Below are 24,114 nucleotides of genomic sequence, written 5' to 3'. Positions count from 1 at the left end.
TGATGGTAGACGCATAACTATGTGATTACACTGGGAATCATTGATTATTTATTTAGGATTGATTGTATGGTGTGTGAATAAAACTGTTTAAAAAATAAACAGAGGAATACACGTGCTGGAGAAAATGTGGAGAGAGGGATATACCTATTTAGTGTTGGTGGGGAAGTAGAATGGTGCAGCCCAGCTGGAGGGCAGCGTGGTGGTTCCACAGGAGGCTAACTATGGGGTTGCCATATGGTCCTGAAACCCCATTACTGGGTATATATTTGAAAGAACTGAGAGCAGGGACACAAATGGACATTTGCACATTGGGGTTTATCGCAGCAGTAGTCACAATTCACAATGGAGGTGGCCTAAGGGTTCATTGATAAACCGAATGGTGAACTCTGGTGTATGCATACAATGGAATATTGAGTTGTAGCAAGAAGGAATGAAGTTGTGAGGTAGGCAACTAGCTGAATGGACCATGAGGACAGTAGGTTGAGTGAAAAAAGCCAGAAATGAAAAGACAAGCATTATAACACCTTACTAATATGGACTAACAATAATGTGCAAGAGAATTGAATCTGGAAGCATGCGTTTATCAGAGGAAGGCTTATGTAAAGGTTCCTAGATTGTGAGCTTTTACAGCAATCACATCTGTTCATGAGACGTAACAATTATTTCTAAACTCTGAGATGCTGAGCTGTTTGCATGTGACCTCATCAGTCCCTGAAAGCTTTGGGTGTCTGTGTGGCGCCTGGGACTCGGAGCCAGAGGTTGGCAGCTGTGAGTGTCGGCACAGCCCCATGAATCATCTATTAAAGAAGCTGAGAAGGAGACCAGACTTCGATTGGAGTCATGAACGAATGGACTTGGTTGAGACTGGGTTAGATCAGACTAAAGGGTAGAGGATGATATTAACCATGATTTAAAACTTCAGCTTGTGTGTGGGAGCAAAGGAAGAGATGTTTATTTGGTGCGAAACCTATATTTTCTGTAGCACACTATATAATTTAACTAGTATGGCACCATAATTACATGGACCTTTGAATAGGGAGTGAGATCTGGTTGGTTTATACAGATTAGCGTGAAGCTACGAAACATCCCAGAGTAATCTGGGCAGAGAATAAAAAGCATTTGCAAAGCCCCCTTGAGGGACTGGGGAAAAAATGTGGAAATACTAAACTGTGGAATTCCTGATATTCTTGCAAGCATTGGGGACTACCAGTTTAGTAGACCAAGCCCTCAGTCTTGGGGTTTGCCCTTATGAACCTTGTTACTACAAAGGAGAGGCTAAGTCTACTTATAATCGTATCTAAGAGTCACCCCCAGAGAATTTCTTTTGTTGCTCAGATGTGGCCTCTCTAAGCCGACTCAGCAGGTGAACTCACTGCCCTCCCCACTATATAGGACATGACTCCCAGGGGTGTAAATTTCCCTGGCAAAGTGGGAAATGACTCCTGGGGATGAGCCTGGACCTGGCTTTGTAGAATTGAGAAAGCCTTCTGGACCAAAAAGGGGAGGAGAAATGAAACAAAATAAAGTTTCAGTGGCTGAGAGATTTCAAATGGAGTCAAGGGATCATTCTGGAGGTTATTCTTATGCATTACTTATATATTCCTTTTTAGTTTTTAGTGTATTAGAATAGCTAGAAGGAAATATCTGGAATTGTTGAACTGCAATCCAGTACCCTCGATTCTTGAAGACAATTGTGTAACTATATAGCTTATATGGTTTAACCATGTGATTGTGAAAACCTTGAGGCTCATACTTCCTTTACCCAGTATACAGACAGATGAGTAGAAAAATGGGGACAAAAGTAAATGAATAATAAGGGGACTGGAGGGGTATGGGATGATTTGGATGCTCTTTTTTTCAGTTATTTTTTTCTTATTTTTATTTTTTGCAATAATGAAAATGTTAAAAAATTGATTGTGGTGATGAATGTGCAACTGATGGTACCGTGAACAACTGTTGTACACTTCGGATGATTTATGGCGTGTGAATGTATTTCAATAAAATTGCATTAAAAAAATAGACAAAGGAGTTGAATATTCCTTTCTCCGAAGAAGATATACAAATGGCCAATAAACACATAAAGAGAGACTCAACATCATTAGCCATTAGGGAAATGCAAATCAAAACCACCTCATACCCACTAGAATGGCTACCATTTGAAAAAAAAAAAGGAAAATAAGTCCTGACAAGGATGCAGAGAAAAAGGAACCTTCGTACATTGTTGGTGGGAAAGTAAAATTGGGCAGCTGCTGCGGAAAAGTTTGGTAGTTCCTCAAAAAGTTAAAAATAGCACTATCATATGACCCGGCAATCCCACTTCTAGGTATATACTCCCCAAAACTGATGACAGGGGCTTGAACAGATATTCATACATTAATGTTCATGGCAGTGTTACTGTCAATTCCCAAATCTGGAAGCTACTCAAGTGTCCGTCAATAGATGAACAGATAAACAAGATGTGCTCTATACACACAATGGAATAATATTCATCTCTAAAAAAGGAATGAAGTTCTGATACACAAAACAACATGAGTGAATCTTGAAGACATCAAAATGAGTGCTATAAGCCAGACACAAAGGGAGAGATATTGTACGACTCCACTTATAAGAAATAACTACAATATGCAAATTCTTAGAGACAGAAAGTAGAGCACAGGTCAGCAGAGTGGGGGAGGGGTTGGGGAGTTAATGCCTGGTGGGTGCAGGGTCTCTGGGTGATGGAGAAGGTCTGGTAAAGGGTGGTGGAGATGGGAGCACAACATTGTGAATGCGATTAGCGCCACTGAATCGGGTGCTTGGGAGTGGCTGAAATGGGAAATTTTATGTGGTATATAAGTCCCCACAATTAAAAGAGAGAGACTAAAGAGACAAATGACAATCACCTGCAACATATAACCCTGGATGAATCTAATGATGGGGGAGAAAATGCCCAATCGATCATTATTGGGACAACTGAAAAAAATGGAATATAGATTGTAAGCTTTATTTTGTGGTAAGATTTTTTTGAACTTGATAGTTGTACTCAATGTGGTTACATAAGTAAATAACCTTTTTCTTAGGAAATGTACTTGTGTTAAGTAGTAAAGGAGCATGATAGATACAACCTACTCTCAAAGGTTTAAAAAACAGATCATATAGACAGATATGGATGAATGGATGGACGGACTGATACATAGATAGAATGTGGCAACATTTTAGAAGTTGTTTTATCTGGGTTATCTGGGTCTGGGCATATGGGATTTCTACTATTTCTAAATTATTTTTGTAACTTTCTCGTAAGTTTGAAATTATTGCAAAATAAAGTTATATTAAAAAAAAGTGCTGTATTAGCAAATGTGGCAGAAACAAAAACAAAACCCGGGCAACCTTCGATGACAATAAAAACAGTTTGAAATTGTTTCAAAATAAAAAGTTATATTAAAAAAAGGTGCAGCAATAGCAAATGTGGCGAAAACAAAATGAAAACCCAGGCGCCCTTCAATGACAATGAAAGCCTGCCAGGGGCACGAGCAGGCAGTGGCTGAAGGAACCCCACTCTGTAAGGAGCAGAGTGACCACCGGGGCTCCCGTCTCACACAGGCCCTCGCTCTGCCTCAGTTTCCCTGGGAAATCTCCATGGACCACTACAAACAGTAGATGTCCCCAGGGTAAAAGCAGGGGCCAGCAGAAACTGGCAGCTCTCTTCTTTACAGTTGGCCAATTTCCTACAGGCAGTGGAGAGTTTAGAGAGAAGAAGACATATACATTATCTACAAATGTCACCAAGTGGGTTTAGCAAACAAGCTCAGCAGATGTCATGAAACTGTGACGCACGGGTCCTGCTGGCCCTGAAAGGAGAGGGAGAGAACGGGACCTCCACGGGAGCACCGAGCCACGGGAAGGAAGGGCTGGCCCTGTTCGGAGAAAAACCGGACCCCAGCTGTGTGTTCCATTGAACGGCTACACAAAGGTGGGGACGGGTCGGTCCCTGCTGGGACACGAGCATCTCTAGGAGAGCCCAGGCCCTGTGGCCTCTGGGAGCAGCTGAGCTGCTTGGCCTTGCAGGCGAGCACGGCCGTGGCTGGCCCCTGCCTGGCTTCCCGGGGTCCCGCGGCTCACATCTAGAGACTGAGGGGTGGGACGTGCTGGGCCTGGTGCTGGAGGCCATGGCCATCTCAAGACGGCTTCTAGGAGACCCTCTGACATGTGACATTGCAACCACCCCGCTCTCCAGGGACTCTCTCCCATGAGTGGAGCCTTCTCCACAGAGCTGGGAATTGTTCTAACAATACTGCCGGCGGGGGGAGCAGCTCTCCCAGACTCCTCGGGGCCTCAGGAAAAAGTCGGGGTGAGCAGATGAGACCGGGTTTGGGAATAATAGTCCCAGAAAAGGCCACGCCGCCCCCGCCTCCAGCTGGGCCCCTCGTCACCTTTTCAGGACTCCCAGGAAAACCCTGTTCAATCCCACCCTGTTGGCGAGGCCGTGGACAAGACTCCGCTGGACAGCCAGAACCACTTCCACTGCTCCGTCTGGGCCTCCAGGCGGGCAGCTCCGTCCCCAGGCGAGGGAAGGACAGGTCTGTCCAGCCAGCCATGTGTCTAGGACGGAGTGAAACCACGGGGCTGACGGGCAACACGAGAAAGTGGCAAGAACTGAAGGCACCCACGTGGCGGGCTGATGCGGGCAACGGGCACCCTTTCGGAGCTGGGGTTACACAGTCTGAAATCCAATATCTTTGACAGCAAAGGAGCCAAATAAATGAAATATTTTACAGCATCTCGCATCTGTGGTTAGCAACGGGGGCTTCAAATGGGGCAGCTCAATTCTAAATGGCTCCCAGGCAAAATGTTCCTCTAAATACACATGAGAGTTATAGCTGCAGAACGCTTGGTGGGTGCTAAGGAAAGTAATGGAAATAATAAAGATTAGCTCTTCCTTTCCCCAAATTTACCAATATGCCCAATTTTAAGTCAAAAGCATTTGTTACGCCTTTACAGCCACAGTTATCAGGGACCTCCCCCCAAAAACATACCAAGGAGTTTAGCAAGTGGAAAACACCCATGTTCTTATCCAACGCTGGACCCACTCTTCAGAAAATAATATATTCTATCCAGTTTGGAACAGGCTCCAAAAACTGGCAGAGAACAAAAATAATGACGGCGATCAGAGGGCATAATGGAGAGAGAGTGAAGGGAGGCTGTCTGGCATCAGAACATATTAAATTAATCTGGGTTTGCTGTTAATGGAATTATACCAAGTGTGAGTTTTATGTACAATTCATTTTCAGTCAGTGCAGCCAAGAACAGTTTGCTTTAATAAACTAGAAATACTCTTACAAGTTTCCTGAGGTTTTACATTTGGCATCAGAACTTGCCAATGGCTAATGAGAAGATTGGAAGGCGCTGGAGGACGGACAAAGAGGTTTCCTGGTAGATCCTTAGATCCCTCGCTGAAGAGGGCGGGCTGGGAGGGGACCGGAGGAAAGCTTACCCCGGGACTGTTTTCTCTTTTTTTTACAAGAATCCTAGCATTTGGGTGCTGGGGAGATCTTAGCGGCCCCCTGGCCCCAGCTCTCTCTACCAAGGAGGAAACCGTCCGGAGCCCTGCCCGTCTCTGAGATGAAACCAGAGCCGCTGGTCCTCGCTGCCACTGAATGGGGACCCCCTAGGGCAGGGGTTGGGGCTCTTTTGCCTTTGACCCCCAGCCCCTCCAGGAGGGTCTGACTTGTGGGGGGCACTTGCCCAATGTTCCCGAAGTGGCACCCACAGACGGCTGCGTAAGGTCCGGCCGGCGACACCCCACACTCACCTTGGCCTTCCGAAGCACGTGCCCACGGCACGGGGAGCTGCCAGCGACCGGCTGGCGCTTCTTGAGGACGGCGGCACTGTTCACTGGCACGGCACCTTCCGTGTCGCTCGTGTCGCAGCTGGAGATGGGCGAGTTCTCCAGCGTCCGGTGCCGAAACCCTGGGGACTGCGAATGGAGAGCGGAAAGCCTGTGTGAGCTGCGGCACCCGAGCTTCAGGGTCTCAGCATGAAGGAGGCTTTGGAAATGGACAAAAATCACACCACTGACAACAACTCTCACAGTTAGTGTCCAATCCTCGGAACACCTTTAAAACTCCCATTTTATAGACAGGAAGACTGAGACTCAGAGGGACGTGAGAGTCGGCTGGTCGCAACGGTAAACAGCGACGGTGGGATTCGAATGAAAGGACTTCAGCTACATGGCGTGGCCCCTCGTTTGTCCACTTGTCCAGTGCTTTCTAATTTTTGAGGCGCTGTTACACCTGCGGTTGCCCTTGTGGACCCAGGAGCAGAAGCCACCAGCGGCCACAAGGAAGCAAGAGTGGGAGCGTTGTCACAGCTCCAGGATACTGAGGGATTCCAGACTGTTTGACAACATGGTTTACATAAGCCAGAGAAAGATGTTTTCGGGAAGGCTTAAAATGGAACAAATTGTGTCCTCGGTGCCAAGGCCCCGTCCTGGCCCCTGGGTAGGGGAGCACCAGCTGCTCGTACCGTTGGCGGGTGGCTGCAGCTGCCCGGACGGAGCCCCAAGGAACAAGCCCTCCCTGTTACTAATGCCGTGTATGTAACGCAAAAAGACGCTGGCCAGAGTGTATGGAGTGCTATTCAGGAGGACAGTGTTTCAATCATCCTTTAAAACGGGTTTAGCTCAGAGTCCCCTGGGTGGGGAGCCTTGGCCAGGGGCCCCCAAGCTGCCTGCTTTCACCCATGTTCTTGCTTTACTTGGAAATGTTTTCTACAAGGCAGTGCTGGCTGGGAGGGAGCAGTAAGTGCCATGGTTAGTAGAAGGCAGGGAATAATAATTTGATGCATCTGGGAGATGCTGAGCTGAGTTCTGACTAACACAGCCTGTGCCACCCGCCTGGGGCCGTGTGCTCCCCGAGGAGGTGACGTGGGAGCTGCAGGTACCAGAGCAGGTGACGGCGACACAGACCAATGAGGGACCCTCAAAAAGGAGAGGAACCGAGAGGTGCCGTGGCCTGGCTGAGGAAAGCCAGCCCTCCGAGCCAGCACGGAGCTGCCAAAGGGGACCTTGGGCTATGTGGGAAAGACGGACGGCGGTGGAGTAGGAGGGGCTGACAAAGGACCATGGACGTGCTCTGGAGAGATGGGGAGCCAGCAGGACGCGGGGCTCCTGCAGACAGAGAGCAGCTGGCTGAGCCGAGGCCGGAGGTCAGGAGCAGCTGGCCAGCGACACGACGAGCTGGGCTGCAGCGAGTGGAGAGCCAGGGGCGAGCTGGACTCCGGAAGGACAGACAAACATTCCCCAAAGGGAGACGTGGAAGGAAGGTGAGAAACGGGACGGTGACTGGAGGGCGGGGCCAAGGCAGCCATTGGTGTTTTTAAAGATGTGACAATCCAGAGAATCTTTAAATGGTTTGAAGGAAGGGAGGAAAGAGGGGAGGTGGTCCCAGGGGGTCCTGGAGGGCACGGGAGGCTGGGCCCAAGCGCCCCGTCTGAGGCACTGCCTTGGGTGGAGGAAGCCAGCCCTTCCTGTGCCGGGACCAAGGAGGAGTGAGGCCCGGCACCCAGGCCCACCCTTCACCCCCCTCCAAGCCCCCACACAGGGGTCAGAAGCTCAGGGGCCATGGGCCCCCCTGGCCCCGGACCACCATCACCAGGCGCCAAGCCTCCTCCCCACCCCGACTCCTACTCACGTCCGACGCCAAGAAGCCCAGGGCACCTGGTCCCCTGCCCCCCGGGTGCCCACTCCACGGCACCCGCCCTCCCTCCCCTTCAAACACACTTGTGTTCCCCCACTAGGACATCAGCTCTGAGAAGACAGGGGTTCTCCTCTGGTATGTTTACAGCTGTGGGCCCGGGAGGCTGGGGCACTCCTGGCACACACACAGCAGGAGCACGACGGTGGAGAGGTGTCTGGAGAATGAATGAACACACGTGCTCACGGATCCAGGAATGAGGGAGCAGATGCACAGGCTGGTGCCATGCCGGGAGCTCCGTGACCCCGTGAGGCTGGCAGCACTGTCCTCTCCTTTACAGAGGGAACACCGAGGCTCAGGGGCCTTCTCTTCAAACCCCTGCCCTGTGGACCCCAGAGCCCACCCTCCCGGGCTCAACGCCGTGGTGGCACAGGTGGCTGGTGGTCTTGTTGATGGGAGCCCCTGCCCAGCTGCTGGCGACACTCTGCCGGGGAGGAGGAGGGGCCGGGCCGTCTTCTGAAGGGAGGGGTCATGGATGCAGGGAGACCTGGGGTCTGGAGGAGCTTGGAGGGGTCGGGACCGTCTCGTGGAAAGCGGAAGGGTGTGGTGATGAGGGGACACAGCAGCAGGCCCAGGCAGGGGGGTGTGGGTGGCTGGACGCCAGCGCTCTTCTCCACAACCCCCACCCCAGTGCTTGTGGGAGGAGGGCAGGGGGCTCAGCTAGGCCTCGCATTTTGCCCAGTGGCTTGGACAAGAGGACACGAAACAAGGGCACCCCGGAGAGGGGTGGGGTTAGCGCTGGCCCACGGGGGTTCAGGTGGAGAAGGAAGGCACTGAGGCAAGGCCTGGCCCTCACCAGCTGGACACTCCTGGGCAGCCTTCCTCGACTTCTCTGGGCCTCAAGCTCCTCAGCTGTAAGACGGGAATAATAACCACCGACTCACCGGGCAGGACGGATTGATGGAGCAATTATGTGGAAAAGATATCAGTAAGTTCTCAGTGGTCGTTAGCCAAATGAAAGTGAACAGGAAATCCCCTACAGTGATGACTCAGGTTTGAGAAGGATTCCCAGTGGCTCTGTTAGGCTCCACGGGCAGAGAGACCGTGTTTCCTTCCTGTCAGTATCCCAGCACCCAGCACGGGGCTCAGCAAACAGAAGGCGGTTTATAGGAGGACACCACATTGAATTAAATTTTCCAGCTAATAAACTGTCCTCAAATTAGGACACGGTTCAAAGGAGAGGAAAGAACTGGAGCTGTTGCAATCAGATCATGCAAACGGAAGGAAAATAGACTGTTTCCACCAGCTTTGCACAATTTTAGTGAATGATAAGAAAATTTAATTCCAGAGAGATTAGAACTCCACTGATGAGGTCAGAGGCGAACACATGACTTGTGAGTCCGGCCGTGTGGACGCTCAGAGCCGCAGGGAGGCCACCTCAGGGACGGTCGCACGGTCACTCCGAGAGGCCACGCAGCCTTGGTGGCAGGCGGCGGGAGGGGGCGGGTGCTTACCTGCGGACTAGAGGCCCCCGACTTGGGCTCGATGGCCAGCCCCAGCGTGATGCCGCCGGCCAGCGCCTTCTTCAAGCTCTCCTTGACCTCGGTCAGCTCCAGCTCCAGGCTGACGCGCTCCGACTCCTTCTGCTTGCACTCCTCCTCCAGCTTCCTCAGCTTCTCTTCCAGGATCACCTGGGACTTCCTGCCTGGAATTCCACAGGAAACACTGTGTGCCCACCACAGGCAGAGACTCTCAAAACGATGCTGGAGAAGCACCCGGACCTCCTAGGGGACCTCGTACAATTCCCAGGGTGCAGCGCCCCGACCCGTGTCCTTCCCACAGAGCTCCGAGCCAGCCGTCCCTAAAGGAACAGACTCCTTTTCCCACCCCCCTGCTGTGGCTGGAAGGACAGGGGCCGGGAAACAGGGGAGCTTGTTCTCCCCAATCAAGGCATTTCTGGGTCGGGGCCTCAATTTACTCACTTGAAAAACGTGGAAATTAAACTATGTGATTTCCAAAGGAAATCTGCGGGTCTATTTCTGTTCTTTTCCTTCCACTGGTTGTGCCAACTTGCCCCCGGGGGGGTTCAAAATGTAACGCATGGAAGTGGCACTCATTTCTTTAAGGCACATTCACTTTAATTGTTCTGTCTGAAATTTGTTATAGTGACATAAGAACACAGCTGTTGCACCCACTGGAAGATGAGAAAACTAATTCAAAGTGGTCAACGAACTTGTGCACGGTGGCTGCACTCGTGCTTGCTGGAACTTGAGATTTTCTTTCTTGAGGCTAAAAGCTCCTCTTATCCATCTCCTCCCTCCTCCATCTTCACCCTCTTCTATCTCCTCCCTCCTCCGTCTCCTCCCTCCTGCATCTCCACTATCCTGCAAAATTGAAACAAAGAAGGAAGTTCCACCTCTGCCTTGTTCAGGGATGCTCCCATCCAGTTCCTCTGCCTTCACATTTGCTCCCTGCTGGGCAGCCCCATGCTGGGTTTCACATCCTGTCCCTCCTATGGGGCTACCCCTGATCTGCCCAGCCTACACCTACCCTCCCAGGCTCTAAACTCCCGGAGCATTTCTTTTAGCATTAATTACTTAGACCCTAAATCAGGAAGGCTTAGAGCTAACCAGCTGCTTTGTGTGCACTCCTCAGCCCCATCCCGTGTGGCAAACCCCGCAGCAGTAAACATTGCTCGCCTGCCCCTCGCCAGCCTCTGCAACCTGCAGTCCTCCACCTCCCCCTGCAGGTGAGCATCCTCTACATCTAAAAACCAACCTGGAACTGAGGCAGAACAGACCCTAGCAGCTCCGGCCCTGAAGCCAGGAGCTCAGTCCTGGGGACCCTGCAGGAACCAGCAAGGCTGATCTGGGACTTCTGGCCCCTGCCTCGTTCTCCCACTCCCTGTGCCTCTCCTCCTAGTTCCTGTTTTGGGGTTTGAGTTCCACCAACCAGGCTCATTCCCCCAATCTCTCCCAAGATGCAGACACTGTCTTCCTCTCACAGGCCCTTCTCAGAGAGCAGAGGGCTTCCTCTCCCTGCAGAGACCCCTCGTCTGGATTTCTGACTGTTGCCCACCCCTGCGCTCTACCCTTGTGTGGAGAAACCCAGCTGCTGCCCCTTGCACACTGAACAGAACCGTGGGCCCCCGGAGGCAGGGCTTGTCCTCAGCCTGGGCCTCCACTGTCAGCACCTGCAGCCCCTCCAGCACCCGGGCGGCCTCGGTGACAGGTGCAGGTGTCAGCCCTGGCCGCTCCATCAGCTCCCTTAGCAGATGCCTTTGGCACTGGCCTGGGCGGACCAGCAGTGCTTCCAAACCCCGAAAAGTGCCACAGAGAATGGACTAATCTTACCAAAACCAGAGCCCCGCTGAGTTCCAAGCCTTTGGGCCAAGTGGGAAGAGAGCTAAATCCCCGAAACAAATGGGCATCCTGGGCCGAGTGGAAAGCCTTTCATACCAGCGTTGACTTCTATGGCGGCTCGCAGGTCTCTCCTCTCCTTCCGCAGCTGGGCCAGCCTGCTCCGCAGGGCCTCTTTCCTCTTCAGCAGCTCTTCTTCTTTGGTCTGCAACCGCTTCGCATCGGCTTCAACCCGGTTCTTGCCATATTTGTACTGTTCAGCATCTTAAAAAAGAGAGAGAAAATTAGGTTAAATCGGCAGATAATAGAGCAACTCATAAAGCTTGCTTAATCCACCAACTTAGCATAAACGAAAAGTCAGTTATTTTGCTAATTTAACAAGAAAAAGAATAGGACCGTTTTGAGCTAAGTAGAAAAGTGATTAATTCAAATATTTCAGCATGCTTTGAATCAAATTTTTAAAAATAGAATATGAGGACATTTTCCCTTTAATTCACTTCTCTTTGAGGTATGTGACTTATAAGATTGCATTCAATAAAGTTCAAAGTGAACATTCTATAATCTGGAGAGATAGGAGTCCGTTAATATCAAAATTATTTTCTTGACTTTGTGTAGCTCTTTATATTTTCCAAAAAATTTCCACAACATTATTGTGGCGGCTTGGAGTTACAGACCCCGGAAAAGCACACTCTTCATCGTACTCCATTCCTGTGGGGTGCACACATTGTAAGCAGATCTTTGATGAGGCCACTTCAGTTAAGGGGGCGCCCAACTGACCCAGGATGGACCGCAATACCTCTCCTGGAAGCCTTCTAGAGAGGGGGCCACGGGGAGAGGCCCTGGGGAGCAGCCGGAAGCTGGAAGTCAACAAACCCAGGAGAGCAGGGAGAAGGCACCGCCACGTGCGTCACCTGCGATGGGAAAGCCAGGGAGCCCCAAAGACTGTCGACCACCCAGGAGATCCCGACCCCTGGAGGAAGCCACCCTTCTAGTCTCCGAACCCAGGAGCCAACACATCCCTGATGTTAAACTAGCCCGTTGCATGGTGTTTGTTTTAGCAGCCGGGAAACTAACACAACGATCACATCTGATCCCGGCAACTACTCATGGCTGGAGGGGGCAGCTATGTCCCCAGTACTGGGATGAGGACCTGGTACACGTAGCAAGTACAGCAAAACACAAGACAACAAAGACGGAAATAAATGTCTGTTGAATGAATGAACAAATGAACAAATCAAGAGGCGACAGAGTCCTGTCCAGAGGCCACGTGGCCTGCCACTTAGAGCTGCGTGACCTGGAGCAAGGTGCTCAGTCGCTCCGTGCCTCTTTTTCCCCATCTGTGAAGTGGGGAAAACGATGGGGGACAATTTATAGGGTTGTTGTGGGGATTAAATGAATTGATATTTATAAGGCACTTAGAACAAACACCAAATGAGTTCCATATGAATGCTTGTTAAATAAAATGAATGAATGAAGAGGAAACATCTTAAGAGAAAATTAAGAGATTTGGCCAATTTCATACCTCTTTTTAATCCAACAGTAAAATCCTGGCCCAGTGCTCATTTTCTTTTATTATATTGGCCTTTGATAGTAAAATTAAGGGGGAAAAAACTCTTTGGAAAAACATATGGAAGAGATAAAGATTCCAACATGCTAATCAAGGATCATTGGGTCTAGAGCTTGGATTTTCTCCCATTTCCACCTGACTGTGGATCCCTCAGACCTGATTCCACCTCCGAGGCCCTGTGATGTGCACACCTCACTGCCCACTTGCACACTGCTCGTTCCCACGTCCGACCCCCCTGGGACCAATCGCTGCTGCGGGGAGGGGCCGGGAGGGCGGCTCTTGGGGGCACAGGGGTGGGCGTGAGTCTGGGCTCTTCCCCTTACTCACAGCATGATTTGGGGCAAGCAATTGCCCTCCCTAAGGCTCAGATTCACCCTGTGTAAATGGGACATGGTAAGGCCTGCCTTGTGGGGTTTTCAAAAATTATAAATATTTAGTCTTAAAGATCTAATAAAACAATCTGCTGCCTGGGATGTGGCGGACACACTTTGGTGGCACTTATCATTATGCATAATGGATTTCCAGGGCTTCACCCACTCAGAAACGATATGAACTGTTTCTAGTTCTCGTCTTAAATGCCAAATTTGCCAATTCTTGCAATGCAAACCATCGTGATTTCAGTATAATATTGCACTTATGAAGGCAGATCTAATGTCATCCTTTCCCAATCAATTTTCCCCTCACAGAACACGGAACAGGATTCAAAGGATCGGCAGCACAGGGACAAGCAAGTCAACAATTTGAAATAAAAGTATTGCTATTAGTGATGATATGTTTTGCAAACCAGGGAAAGTCCAAACTCTAGTCACTTACTTCTAAACTTAAGATGTCCCCCAACAAACCTACACATTTCCACATCTCTTGGTTCCCCATGCAGTAAGCCCCATAAAGTCTATAAATGCAACTGGCTGAATTCAGCAAAAACAAAGAATGCAATTATTTTTCTTTTGTCACCATTAGATGTCACCCAAGTCAATAAAAATTCCCCACAGAAGGGCTCATAAAATAAAGGAGCAAATCACCTAGGAAATAAAATCATCATGGGGACTGAAAGTGAAATGTTCTGGAGACAGAGACTTCCTGTGATGCAGAAATCGCTTAACCAAGCTCTCCCAGCACAAATTCTCCCACGGCGGGGGGGGGGGGGGAGGTCACTGGCTGCAGCTAACTCGCCTGAGCTCCGTCAGTCCAGAGACTGATCTGCTAGCACACTGATTCGGATTCAAAACATCCAGACACAGCTCCCAAGTGGCAAAGACACGCATTCATACCAAACTGTTCAAGTCTAACTCAAATCTTCCTCCTCTGGGAAACCGTCTCTGACATCACCGGACAGGAGCTCCCCAACCTGGGAGGAGTCCCCACTGCCCCTACAATGGCTTACCTGGCCCCCGATCCCCTCCTAGACTCAAGGAACCGGATGGCAAACACTGTCTCATGTCATTGTACCTCCAGCAACAAGCACAGTGCCTTGAACAAATGAAGGCTGCCTGGGGGCTCCCAGCTGGACAGATGAACAGGCATCCAATGGAATCAGGGCTGAGAAAAATAAAAAATACGCCCTGATAATACCATCACCTTTAGACTGATCTACCTGGAGATAAAGGGAAAGGATCCTGAGCTCTCGGGAAGGCTGAGCCTTGTCCGTGTGTCCTGCTGCTCACTGCCAGCCTTTCCTTCTAGATTTGGCGTCTGGAAACCCAGGACTCACTCTGGCTCTATTATTTACCAGCTGTGAGACCTTGGGTGGGCCACCCCACCTCTCCAGATCATTCTCTCATTAGTACAATGGGGTCGATGACAACACCTACACTTATAAAGATGCTGTGAAGATTAAATGGAATGATATGAACAACAGCTTGTTGTAAACCTTAAGATTCTGCAGGAATAATAATGCCTTTTAAATTCTTACATTTCTTTAGTGCTTTTAAGGAAGGACATTCCCTTTATTATCTCCATCATAGCAACCACAGAAGCCGCCTGTTCACGTATCTAACAGACGGGGACACTGGGTTTACGGAGGAGACGCGGCTTGATCAAGTCACCGGGTCAGCAGCACACCCGGGACACTGACCGGAGCCGGGGCCACTCATGTCCGCGCCGCAGCCCGTTCCACAGCTGCCTCCAGTTAGACGCGCCCGTCGCTTTGGCAGCAAACAAACCAGCTTTGTGTCTCCTCTTACACACAACCGTTGGGGATGGAATCATGCCCCCACAAAAGACACATTCAAGTCTCAATCTGCGTCACTCATTCATAAACACAACTTCGAAGATGCTTTTCTTAGTTAAGATCTAGTCAAACTGAGTCAGGGTGGCTTAACCCACGTGACCAGAGGCCTTGTACAGAGAGGAAGTCCAGGCACCGTCAGTCAGAAGAAGCCGGAAGCCAGCGGAAACCAGTGGGGGGGTGGGGGGAGACAGAGAGACAGAGGGGGGAGAGAGAGCAGGTAGAGAGATGGAGGGAGAGAGAGAAAAAGCCCACTGTGGGACAGAGGACACCAGCCGTGGGACAGAGGACGCCAGCTCCAGAGCTATCCCGATCCTGGGGGTAGCGGGGCTGTGCCGATGCCTGGATTTGGGATGCCAAGCCTCCGAGCCACGAGCCAACAAGTGCCTGTGGTTTAAGGCAACCTGGGGTGCGGTATTTGTCACAGCAGCTCAGGCAAACTGAGAAAACAAGATTTCTAAAACGGGTTAAAATCATCCCCACTCTTCAATCCAGAAAATAAAGGACAATGATGCATAGAGCCCCTCCCCACTGACCTTAAAACCTGGGCAGGTGAGGGAGAGGCAGAGCATATGGTCCCAATCCTGCGAAGTGCTCCTAAAACCTGGAAGTGAGAAATCAAATGGCAAACTTACTTGAAGGTGTACGCTTCACGCTGGCTGCGGAATCAGCTTTTCTCTGCTGACTGCTCAGAGTCTTCCCTTTTCCTGTAACCCCATTAGATGCTTCTGGGGGCTTTTTGCCTTTGAACTGTTGAAAAAAATACATTAGAAAATTAAAAACAAAACAAAAGCCTTGTTGTCTTGTTGTTGTTCTTTCTTTCTTTCTTTCTTTTTTTTTGGCCGTAAATTGTTTCCGTCTCTGGTTCTTAAAGTAGAAACTAGCAGAGATGGGAAAAAATGAGGGTAGTAGACAACCAGTTTGGTTTCCAATCATTAGACTGCAGTGACTCTCCTGGAATGGCTAAGAAGGTTCTAGCATTGAGGCTCAAAGCCAATAAAGATTTGCAGGATGCCTTCAGTTGGATGCTATAATTCCTGTTGGGAGACTATAAATGCCAACCAAGAAACTGGTATAGGCAGTAGATGATCAAGAGCATTCAGCTGATCATCAAACTGAAAGTTTGAGTCTTTAGAGATAAACTGCTTTTACTTTTGGTGGATTTTTTTTCTCAGGGGAGTGGCATAACTGTGCTGTCAGGTTTCTGTTTCAATGGCTTTTATACAGAGTGATGTCCCAATGGGATCAATCACTTCCTTTTGATTTGCTGATATGATCTAAGGAAGAAAGCAAGAAATGCACAATTTAGAAATGGCATGAACTAAATCTTGATCAACCACAGGCATTAAAAAAAAATTCAATATGGTTCCTAGTTCTTTGATTCCTGCAAGCCAATGAATCTAGTATTTTGCTTAAAGGATATGTGTGCCTTAAATGTATGATAAATTCAGCTTGATGGCAAAGGTAAGCTCTAGAATCCCAGCCCATGCTTCGTCCATCATCCCACATATCCTTCTGCTGTGGGCCTGGGTTTTTACTAGGCTGGCAGATCTAGCTTTCAATTCTGGCTGCATCAATTAGAAAATGTTGGGCGAGTCCTTAAACCTCTCGGAGGCTCTGCTTTCTCATCTAAAACTATACAATGCAAATGTCTACCCAGAGTCCGCCTGAAAGGATTAAACACCAGGCGCGCACACACACAGCATCTGGCCGGCTGCGGGGAATCGCCGAGGGCTAGGGCCCTTTATTTCCTTCAGGACGACAGTGACCAAATGAACGCAGGAAAACTAAAGGTACATCAATTCAAATCACAAATGTGATTCCTATTAACACAAAAACAAAACAGACATGAACAAAAACCAAACTCGCATGAGCCACGTATCAAATGATTCCAAACTAATTTGGGAAATCCAATTGTACATGATAGCACGTTGGCCCATGATTTTTACCAACGTTGCCTCTAATGCTAATAAAAAGACAGACAAATACCTAGCAAGGCACATGCCTGCTTAGAGGACAGAGAGCCTGCCGGAGTTTTGACGTGGTAGTTATAAACAACTAGAGGCCAATGGTCTTGCAAATACCAGCCGGGGCCTCCTCAGATTTACTGAATCAGAATGTCCAGGGACAAGGTTTAAGCATCTGCTGGTAAAAATTGGAACCGAAAAAGAAAGAAAATCTTCCCACGTGATTTTTGATGAAGCCGATGTACGGAAAACGCTGGTATCAGCCGCTACCATCTAAAATTCTAGGATCTTCCCTGGTATGCATCATTCTCTTAAGATTATAAAGAAAAAAATGGAGGGAAAATAAAAAACTTAAAATGCATCCATTTTCTTTTTTATTAATAGAATATTCTTACTTACAGAGCTTAGATCTTTATGCAAAGCATAAAAAATTCTTGGGTTGAAAATGCATGAAAACACAAAATTAGTATATGCACTGAAATGTTACAGTTTGCCACAAATATGGGGGTGGGACAGATGATAGTTCAATATCAAGATTATTTATCACTCAATGATCAGTGAAAATCATTATTATTATCTACTAGATTTTAGGGAGTCCTCTTTTATACTCATTTGGGAAAGCTACTGTGGCACTCTGAATAATCCTATTTAAAGTTTAGATATCAAAAGGCAATTACTGACTCCAAGGAACGGAATGAACCATTCCTCATTTGTATATAATGGGAACATATTAATGAAACTTGCAGCTCAAGAATACTCTGAGAAGTTTTATTGTCCCTATCCTTTTTTTAAATCTTTGCCTTTAGCCAACATAACTCACAAAATTCGTTGGGGAGTTTTCAAGAGTGGAACGAGAGCCAGATGAAGGGAAAGATGCAGCGCTTGCACAAACTTAAAACTAGTTAGGAATATTTCATCCTTGGTAACCAAATATGGATGGCATTTGCAAATGATATTCTAGCTGAGAAAAAAATTATGCTTTACTCTTGATGAGTTTCACCTCCCACGCTTCAGTGAATGTCCTATCATTGCAAACACCACTGGAGAACCATGGCTTAATGGTCAGTCTTGGGAATAGGACACAGTGAGATGCTGTACCTGGGAGTTGAGCCCGGGAGACCCCCTCCCCAGAGCAGAGGTGTTAGTGACAGACGGAGCAGAAGACAGACCGCAGGATGCAGGGTGTTTGTAACGGTTAGAAGACAGTTTGTCAGCAGATGGTCTAGAAGCCTTTCTGTCAGCAGGTGGGCAGCGTGCAAAGATTTTCGGGGACGGCAAGTTATCGTACAGGCCCGCGTTATCATAAAGCACCTCTTCTCTACAGGAAGCAGGAGGGCCATCTTCAGGTTCCCACTGTAATGCACACAGCTTTGTGGTTAGTGGCTTGGCCACAGGAAACACAGCAGACTTTAGCATATCGAGACATTGTTAGCACCCCCCAAAACACTTAGGTGCCCCCACGAGCTGTTATCAATTAAAACACACACGTAAACAGGTGGGTTGGTTCAAAAGACCTTTTCTATTATGGGGTCTTAGGGAAAGATTTCTTTTTCTCCTAAGTCATTCCTAGCATCATTGGTTTATGAAGCTTTTAATTTCGTTTTGCTTTTGAAAGCAGAAAAAAAGTACTGATTTGACATTTCTCTCTTTGGAGAACCAGACTTCAGAAGTCTCCTTAATCCAGGAGGTGGGAGCAAGATGAGGTTCCGGCAGGACAGCAGGGCTGGGGAGACCCGGGGGGCCGGCTCCATGGGAAACACACGCTGCCTTCCTGGGCAAAGCATTTGGTTTTATTGTGCAGAAGGAACCATGTTCTGGACATTATTTTAAGTGCTTTACAAATATTAACTCACTTAATTCTCAGCAGCAATCTGATGGGGTCTGAGATGCTGAGGCTGAGAGGGGACACAGCCAGTAAGAGGCAGAGCTGGCTGCAGGCATCCGGCTCTGAACATGCTAGGCTGCTTCAGGCCCCAGGCTCCTTCTTGGTGAAAGGAGGGGTTAGACTGGACAAGCTCAGGCTCTCCAAGTCCAGCCTTGTCATGATTCAAGACCCATGGATCAGAAGGGGCTGCCAACATGCTCTCCCTGATGAAAACATCATAACCAAATCATGGTCTATTAAAAGAAAAGTCACAACATCATAGAAATCAGGGTGTTTCAAAATCTCACTTATATAATGGTACTGATTTAGGGGAAGCCTTTTTACAAAACTAAAATAGCTACAAGCCACATCATGGGACAGGGCAATTGTAAAGCATGGACATTAAAGTAGAAATTAAAACCAAACATTAGCGACCACAGTCAGGCCCTTTTAAGTTTTAAAGGTCTTTATAAATTGCCTTGCATTTTAAAAAGGGGAAATATTAATTCATATATTTTGCTCATTTTGCCCTATTTTTATCCCCTTCATGTAGAGTTCTTTTCCGCCAGACTGTAATTACAGGCTTTTGTTATAAAAATAGAAAAGATTTAAAACTCCATAGCAGGCGTGTTTTTATTCTGATGTGTCTATTTTGGTGACGCAGGAGACCCATCTACAAGCTAAAAATAATGATGCAGGCAGATAAACTTGGATGTGAAAGTTTCATAATGACAGCCTAGCATACATTTGCCCAGAGTGATTAAAACGGTCTAGACTAGGCTATCATTTTCCTAAAATACCAAAGGATTCAGTCACATGAAAGTCTTGGATAAACACCTACAGAAATCCCATAGAAGTTTCTAGATGTAAAGTATGCTTGTGGGCGTGCACACATACACACGTTTATGTCAGAAGCTCCTTCTTGAGATTCAGGTTTATCAGTTTAAGCATCCAGAGGGACAGTGTGCTGGCAAGATTTACTGAAGTGCAAACACCTGGCTAGAATGTCAGGCACAGGGTCATGTGAAGTGTGAACTTCATAAGACCAAGACACAAAGCTTCCAAAAGAGATTACTTGGTAAAAGAGTCCAGCATGTAGAAAAATAGTTTCAAAGAAGGGTCACAGCCGAAGAAGCTCTTCATAAGCTAAAGAACTGCAAACACTGGCCACAGTTTGCTCTACGTCTTCAAAATTTATATCACCAGCCCAGCAGTATGTACAGACTCAATCCCAGGAGACAATGTCCTTATTTATTTCTAAAACAGATTAAGCTGTGAACTGACCTAAAGAATGCTAATTCCTAGGATGAACCCTAGGGACGGACTGAATGAGATTAGTATTTGTGCAGTTTCATGGATTCTCTAACCCATTCAGCTCACTCTTACACTCTCGTGGTTAAGGTGTGTATGCAAGTGGGGAAATTTTTTTTTTTTGATATCTTTCTGTTTATTTTTAAAACAGTTTTATTCACACTCCATACAATCCATCCTAAGTGAACAACCGAGAGATCCAGGTATAGTCACATGGTTATGCATTCACCACCACAACCTATATGAGGACATTTGCATTTCTTCTGCAAAGAAAGAAGAGGAAAAAAAAAAGACTAAAGAATAAAGAATTTAAAAAAAAGGAGAAACACCACTATCACCACCACCAAGAATCCCATACCCCTCCCTTATGTTCCCCTCTATTGACATTTAGCTTTGGTATATTACTTTTGTTACAATTAATGGAAGAATATTACAATGTTACTGTTAATTATAGACCCTAGTTTGCATTGGTTGTATTTTTTTTTCTACATACCATCCCATTTTCAACATCTTGCAATGGTGACATTCATTTGTTCTCTCTCATGTAAAAACCTTCTTATATTTCTACATTTAAGCATCACCATTGTCCAATCTAGGTTTTGCTAAGTTATACAGTCACAGCTTTTATCCTCTATCTTTCCCTCTGGTGACATACATGCCCCTGGCCTCCTTCTTTGAACCATACTCTCACTCAGCTTTGTTCATTATACTTACAATTTTGTGCTACCATCAGATAGTATTGTGTTATCCATTTCTGGATCTTTACAATCAATCCTGTTGAACGTTCTGTACTCCTTCAGCATCAAATGCACAATCTCTACCCTCTTTCTACCTCCTGATAACCTGTGTTCTCAACTTCAACTCTCAGAGTTTGCTCATTATAGTTAGATCATATTGGTGAGACCACACAGTATTTGTCCTTTTGTTTCTGGTTAATTTTGCTTAACATGATGTCCTCAGGTTCATCTACATTGTTGCACACATCATGACTTTGTTCTGTCTTACAGCTGCATAATATTCCACTGTGTGTATATACCACAGTTTGTTTACCCACTTGTCTGTTGATGGACATTTGGGCTGTTTCCATCTCTTGGCAATCACGAATAATGCTGCTATAAACATCGGTTTACAAATGTCCGTTCGTGTCCCTGACTTCAGTTCCTCTGAGTGTACACTTAGTAATGGAATTACTGGATCATAAGGTAATTCTATACTTAGCTTCCTGAGGAACTGCCACACTGCCTTCCAGAGCGTTTACCCCATTCTACATTCCCACCAACAGCGACTAAGTGTGCCTCTTTTTCTACATTCTCTCCAGCACTTGCAGTTTTCTGGTTTTTTGATAATGGCCATTCTGGTGGGTATGAGATGGTATCTTATTGTGGTTTTGATTTGCATTTCCCTAATAGCCAGTGAAGTTGAGCATCTTTTCACATGTTTTTGAGCCGTTCGTGTTTCCTCTTTGGAAAAGTGTCTGTCCATGTCTTTTGCCCATTTTTAAATTAGGTTGTCTTTTTGTTGTTGAGTTGTAGGATTTCTTTATAAATTCTGGATATTAAACCCTTATCTGATATGTGGCATCCAAATATTGTTTCCAGGGAAACACTTTTGTGAAAAAGGTATACGAGGGAATATTTGAGCAGGAAAGTCTAGAGATGGGTTTGTGTGTGGCTTAAATAAAACAAAACAAAAAATTGGAGGCTCAGATCGAAGGCTCAGACAGGCAGGTCACTCTTGTGAAGAGTGCGAGTCCTGTCTAAAGGCAGGGAGCAGACTGCTCTGTCAGGAGAGGTGGGGGTCATGCAGAGCCCGGGGAGCCAGGGGAGGCAGAAGAGCCGAGCGTGGGGGGGCCCCCTTGCAAAGGGCACGGCAGCTGCAGTGAGCACAGGGAGGGCCTTCGGAGCAAAGACTCTGCCTTATCCATTTCTTCCTCAAGTCCTAATGCAGAGCCTGGACAGCAAGTAAGGTAAGAAAGAGAGGGAAGAGGGGAGCAAGGCAATAGGGAGGGAGGGTAGGAAGGGAGGGGATGGGGAAGGAGGGGGTAGAGAGGGAGGAGGGATGGGAAGAGAGGAGGGATGGAGAGGGAGGGGGGATGGAGAGCAAGGGGATGGAGAGGGAGGGGGGATGGAGAGGGAGGGGGATGGACAGGGAGGGGATGGAGAGGGAGGGGGATGGGAAGGAAGGGGATGGAGAGGGAGGGGGATGGACAGTGTGAGGGGAATCAAGGCAGGAGCTGGGGACAGACTGCGCACCCCCGGCAGCAGCCCCAGGGTGGGTCCAGTGTCTGGTAGGAGGAGGGGCCATCGAGGTACCCAGGCTCAGGGACACGTGGCATCACAGCTCTGGGGAACTGGCAGGCACCCCTGACTGGACCACACTGTCCCACCTGTCAGTCTGCTTGGGGCGTCCCCATCCCTCCACTTCCCTCCACGAGCCAGCTGTCTCCTGGTTCCTGCCTTGGGCAGATCTGGGTTTCATGATGATGCAGTAACAGGCTATGACAGATGACGTATATCAGAACACTGGAGAAAAGGATGGAGAAACAAAAGACCAGAAAAGAAAAAAAAGTCTAAAAGACCTGCAAAGGTTGAATACCTAACAATAAACCTACTCCATGCCTACCTTTGAAAAAGATCTTACATAGATGCCAATTTAAAATTCATCCAGAACTGGAGACGAAGGGCATAAGGTGTTTCATGCGCCTCTTTTGTTACCTGCTCATCTTCGAATGCCCAGAACCCGGCCTCACGCCTGCCCAGAGAAGATGCTAGGAAACGACGAATAGTATGGAGACAGGAAAACTAGTGCTGTTGATGAGTTCCACTCATGACACTTAAAACCCCAAATACTGAAGGCCGTCACTAAGTGTCGGCAATATTTCTACATGGACACAGAGAGCCTGGACCAGGATGCAGCTGCTCCGTCTCCCCGAGGAAGACTCTGGAGCTGCGAGACCGTCTCACTCCCCAGCAGCGCAGCCTTTCAGATGGTGACGGCTCAGCACTTGGTCATACTGGGAAATAAACGCAGCATTTTTATCCTGCCCGGGAATACCAATAACTTACATTGTGTTGTATTTTGATTTATCCAAGTTACTGTCTCTAGTATGTTATTCTTTAGCCAGCATTTTAAGTCTGCCGAAATGCTTAATTAACGACATTGGCACTAAATGACAGACGGTCCAGTGGCATCGAAGTACCTGCCTGCTCAAACGCAGATTAAGACGAACAGCGAGTCAGAGGGCGGGAGATGAGAGAGGGCCTGGAGCAGGAGAGGGGGCCCGTCTCACCTGGACTGAAACCAGGCGCCCTGGATTACCGGCTAATCAGACAGCCTCGCCTCTGAGCCACACAGGCCCTTCTCGCTGTACAGAGGCCACTCACCGAACCGTTTATGCAGGGGACATCGTCGTAGTGAAGTGCTGTCCCGCTGGGATGTGCATAGCCGTTGGAGGAGCCTCCGAGGTACGGGTTAGTGGATATCACACGCCTGTTCATGAAACTGAAAGAAAGAAAGCTCGTTACAATCTGTAACATGACGTTTTCCTCCAATCACTCAACAAGCATTAAACGAGTTCTGACTCCATGCTCAAGGTGACGTTAGAGGCTACAGGGTGCAGAGCAGGAGTAGACACCGGGGACAGAACAGGGATGCTGAAGTGGGCGTGTGGGACAGACTCCGCCTGCAAGGTTAGGCTGCCACACACCCTGCAGAACTGTGGCAGGGTTGACGACAACGCGCGCCGGGCCCACCGAGCAAGCACTTGACAGGCATCCGACAAGTAAGACCATTTTTATTACCACAGTCTGCAACAGCGGCTGGCTCCTGCTCACCACCTGCTTTTGTAAATAAAGTTTTATTGGAACACATCTTGTCCATGGCTGTTTTCACCCTCAGTGGTGGAGCTGAGTGGTCATGACAGATGCCATATGGCCTTCAAAGCCGAAATACTGACTTCCTGGACCTTTGCAGAAAATGTCTGTGGACTCCTGGTCCATAAGCTCTTTAGAATGTTGTTTGATAAATGTTTGAGTTATCCATTCAGCGTCGCTATGGCCAAGTACCTCTTCTCTGAACTTTCCCGACCACTGCAGAATCTCTGAGGTTGGCTGCAGGACTCCTGTACAAGGCATTGGATCCTGCAACCCT

General features: G+C 48.0%; 1 protein-coding gene across 3 annotated transcripts in view; it reads right to left on the bottom strand.

Annotated features, from left to right (window-relative positions):
• Positions 1–24,114, bottom strand: part of AFAP1 (actin filament associated protein 1) — a 191,569-nt gene that overhangs the window by 10,927 nt on the left and 156,528 nt on the right. For 2 of the 3 annotated variants that reach the window (XM_037829327.1, XM_037829328.1), the window contains exons 12-17: positions 23,349–23,466; positions 17,889–18,143; positions 15,459–15,573; positions 11,129–11,293; positions 9,185–9,375; positions 5,789–5,953 (exon numbers count right to left, since the gene is read on the bottom strand). In XM_037829327.1, coding sequence (XP_037685255.1) covers positions 5,789–5,953; positions 9,185–9,375; positions 11,129–11,293; positions 15,459–15,573; positions 17,889–18,143; positions 23,349–23,466 — 1,009 coding nt within the window. The remainder of the gene's footprint in view (positions 1–5,788; positions 5,954–9,184; positions 9,376–11,128; positions 11,294–15,458; positions 15,574–17,888; positions 18,144–23,348; positions 23,467–24,114) is intronic. The other variant, XM_037829329.1, reaches the window with a different exon arrangement.

Source organism: Choloepus didactylus, chromosome 3 (genome assembly GCF_015220235.1).
Source record: "Choloepus didactylus isolate mChoDid1 chromosome 3, mChoDid1.pri, whole genome shotgun sequence".
NCBI lineage: Eukaryota > Metazoa > Chordata > Mammalia > Pilosa > Megalonychidae > Choloepus > Choloepus didactylus.
This window is presented reverse-complemented; position numbering and strand designations above follow the sequence as displayed.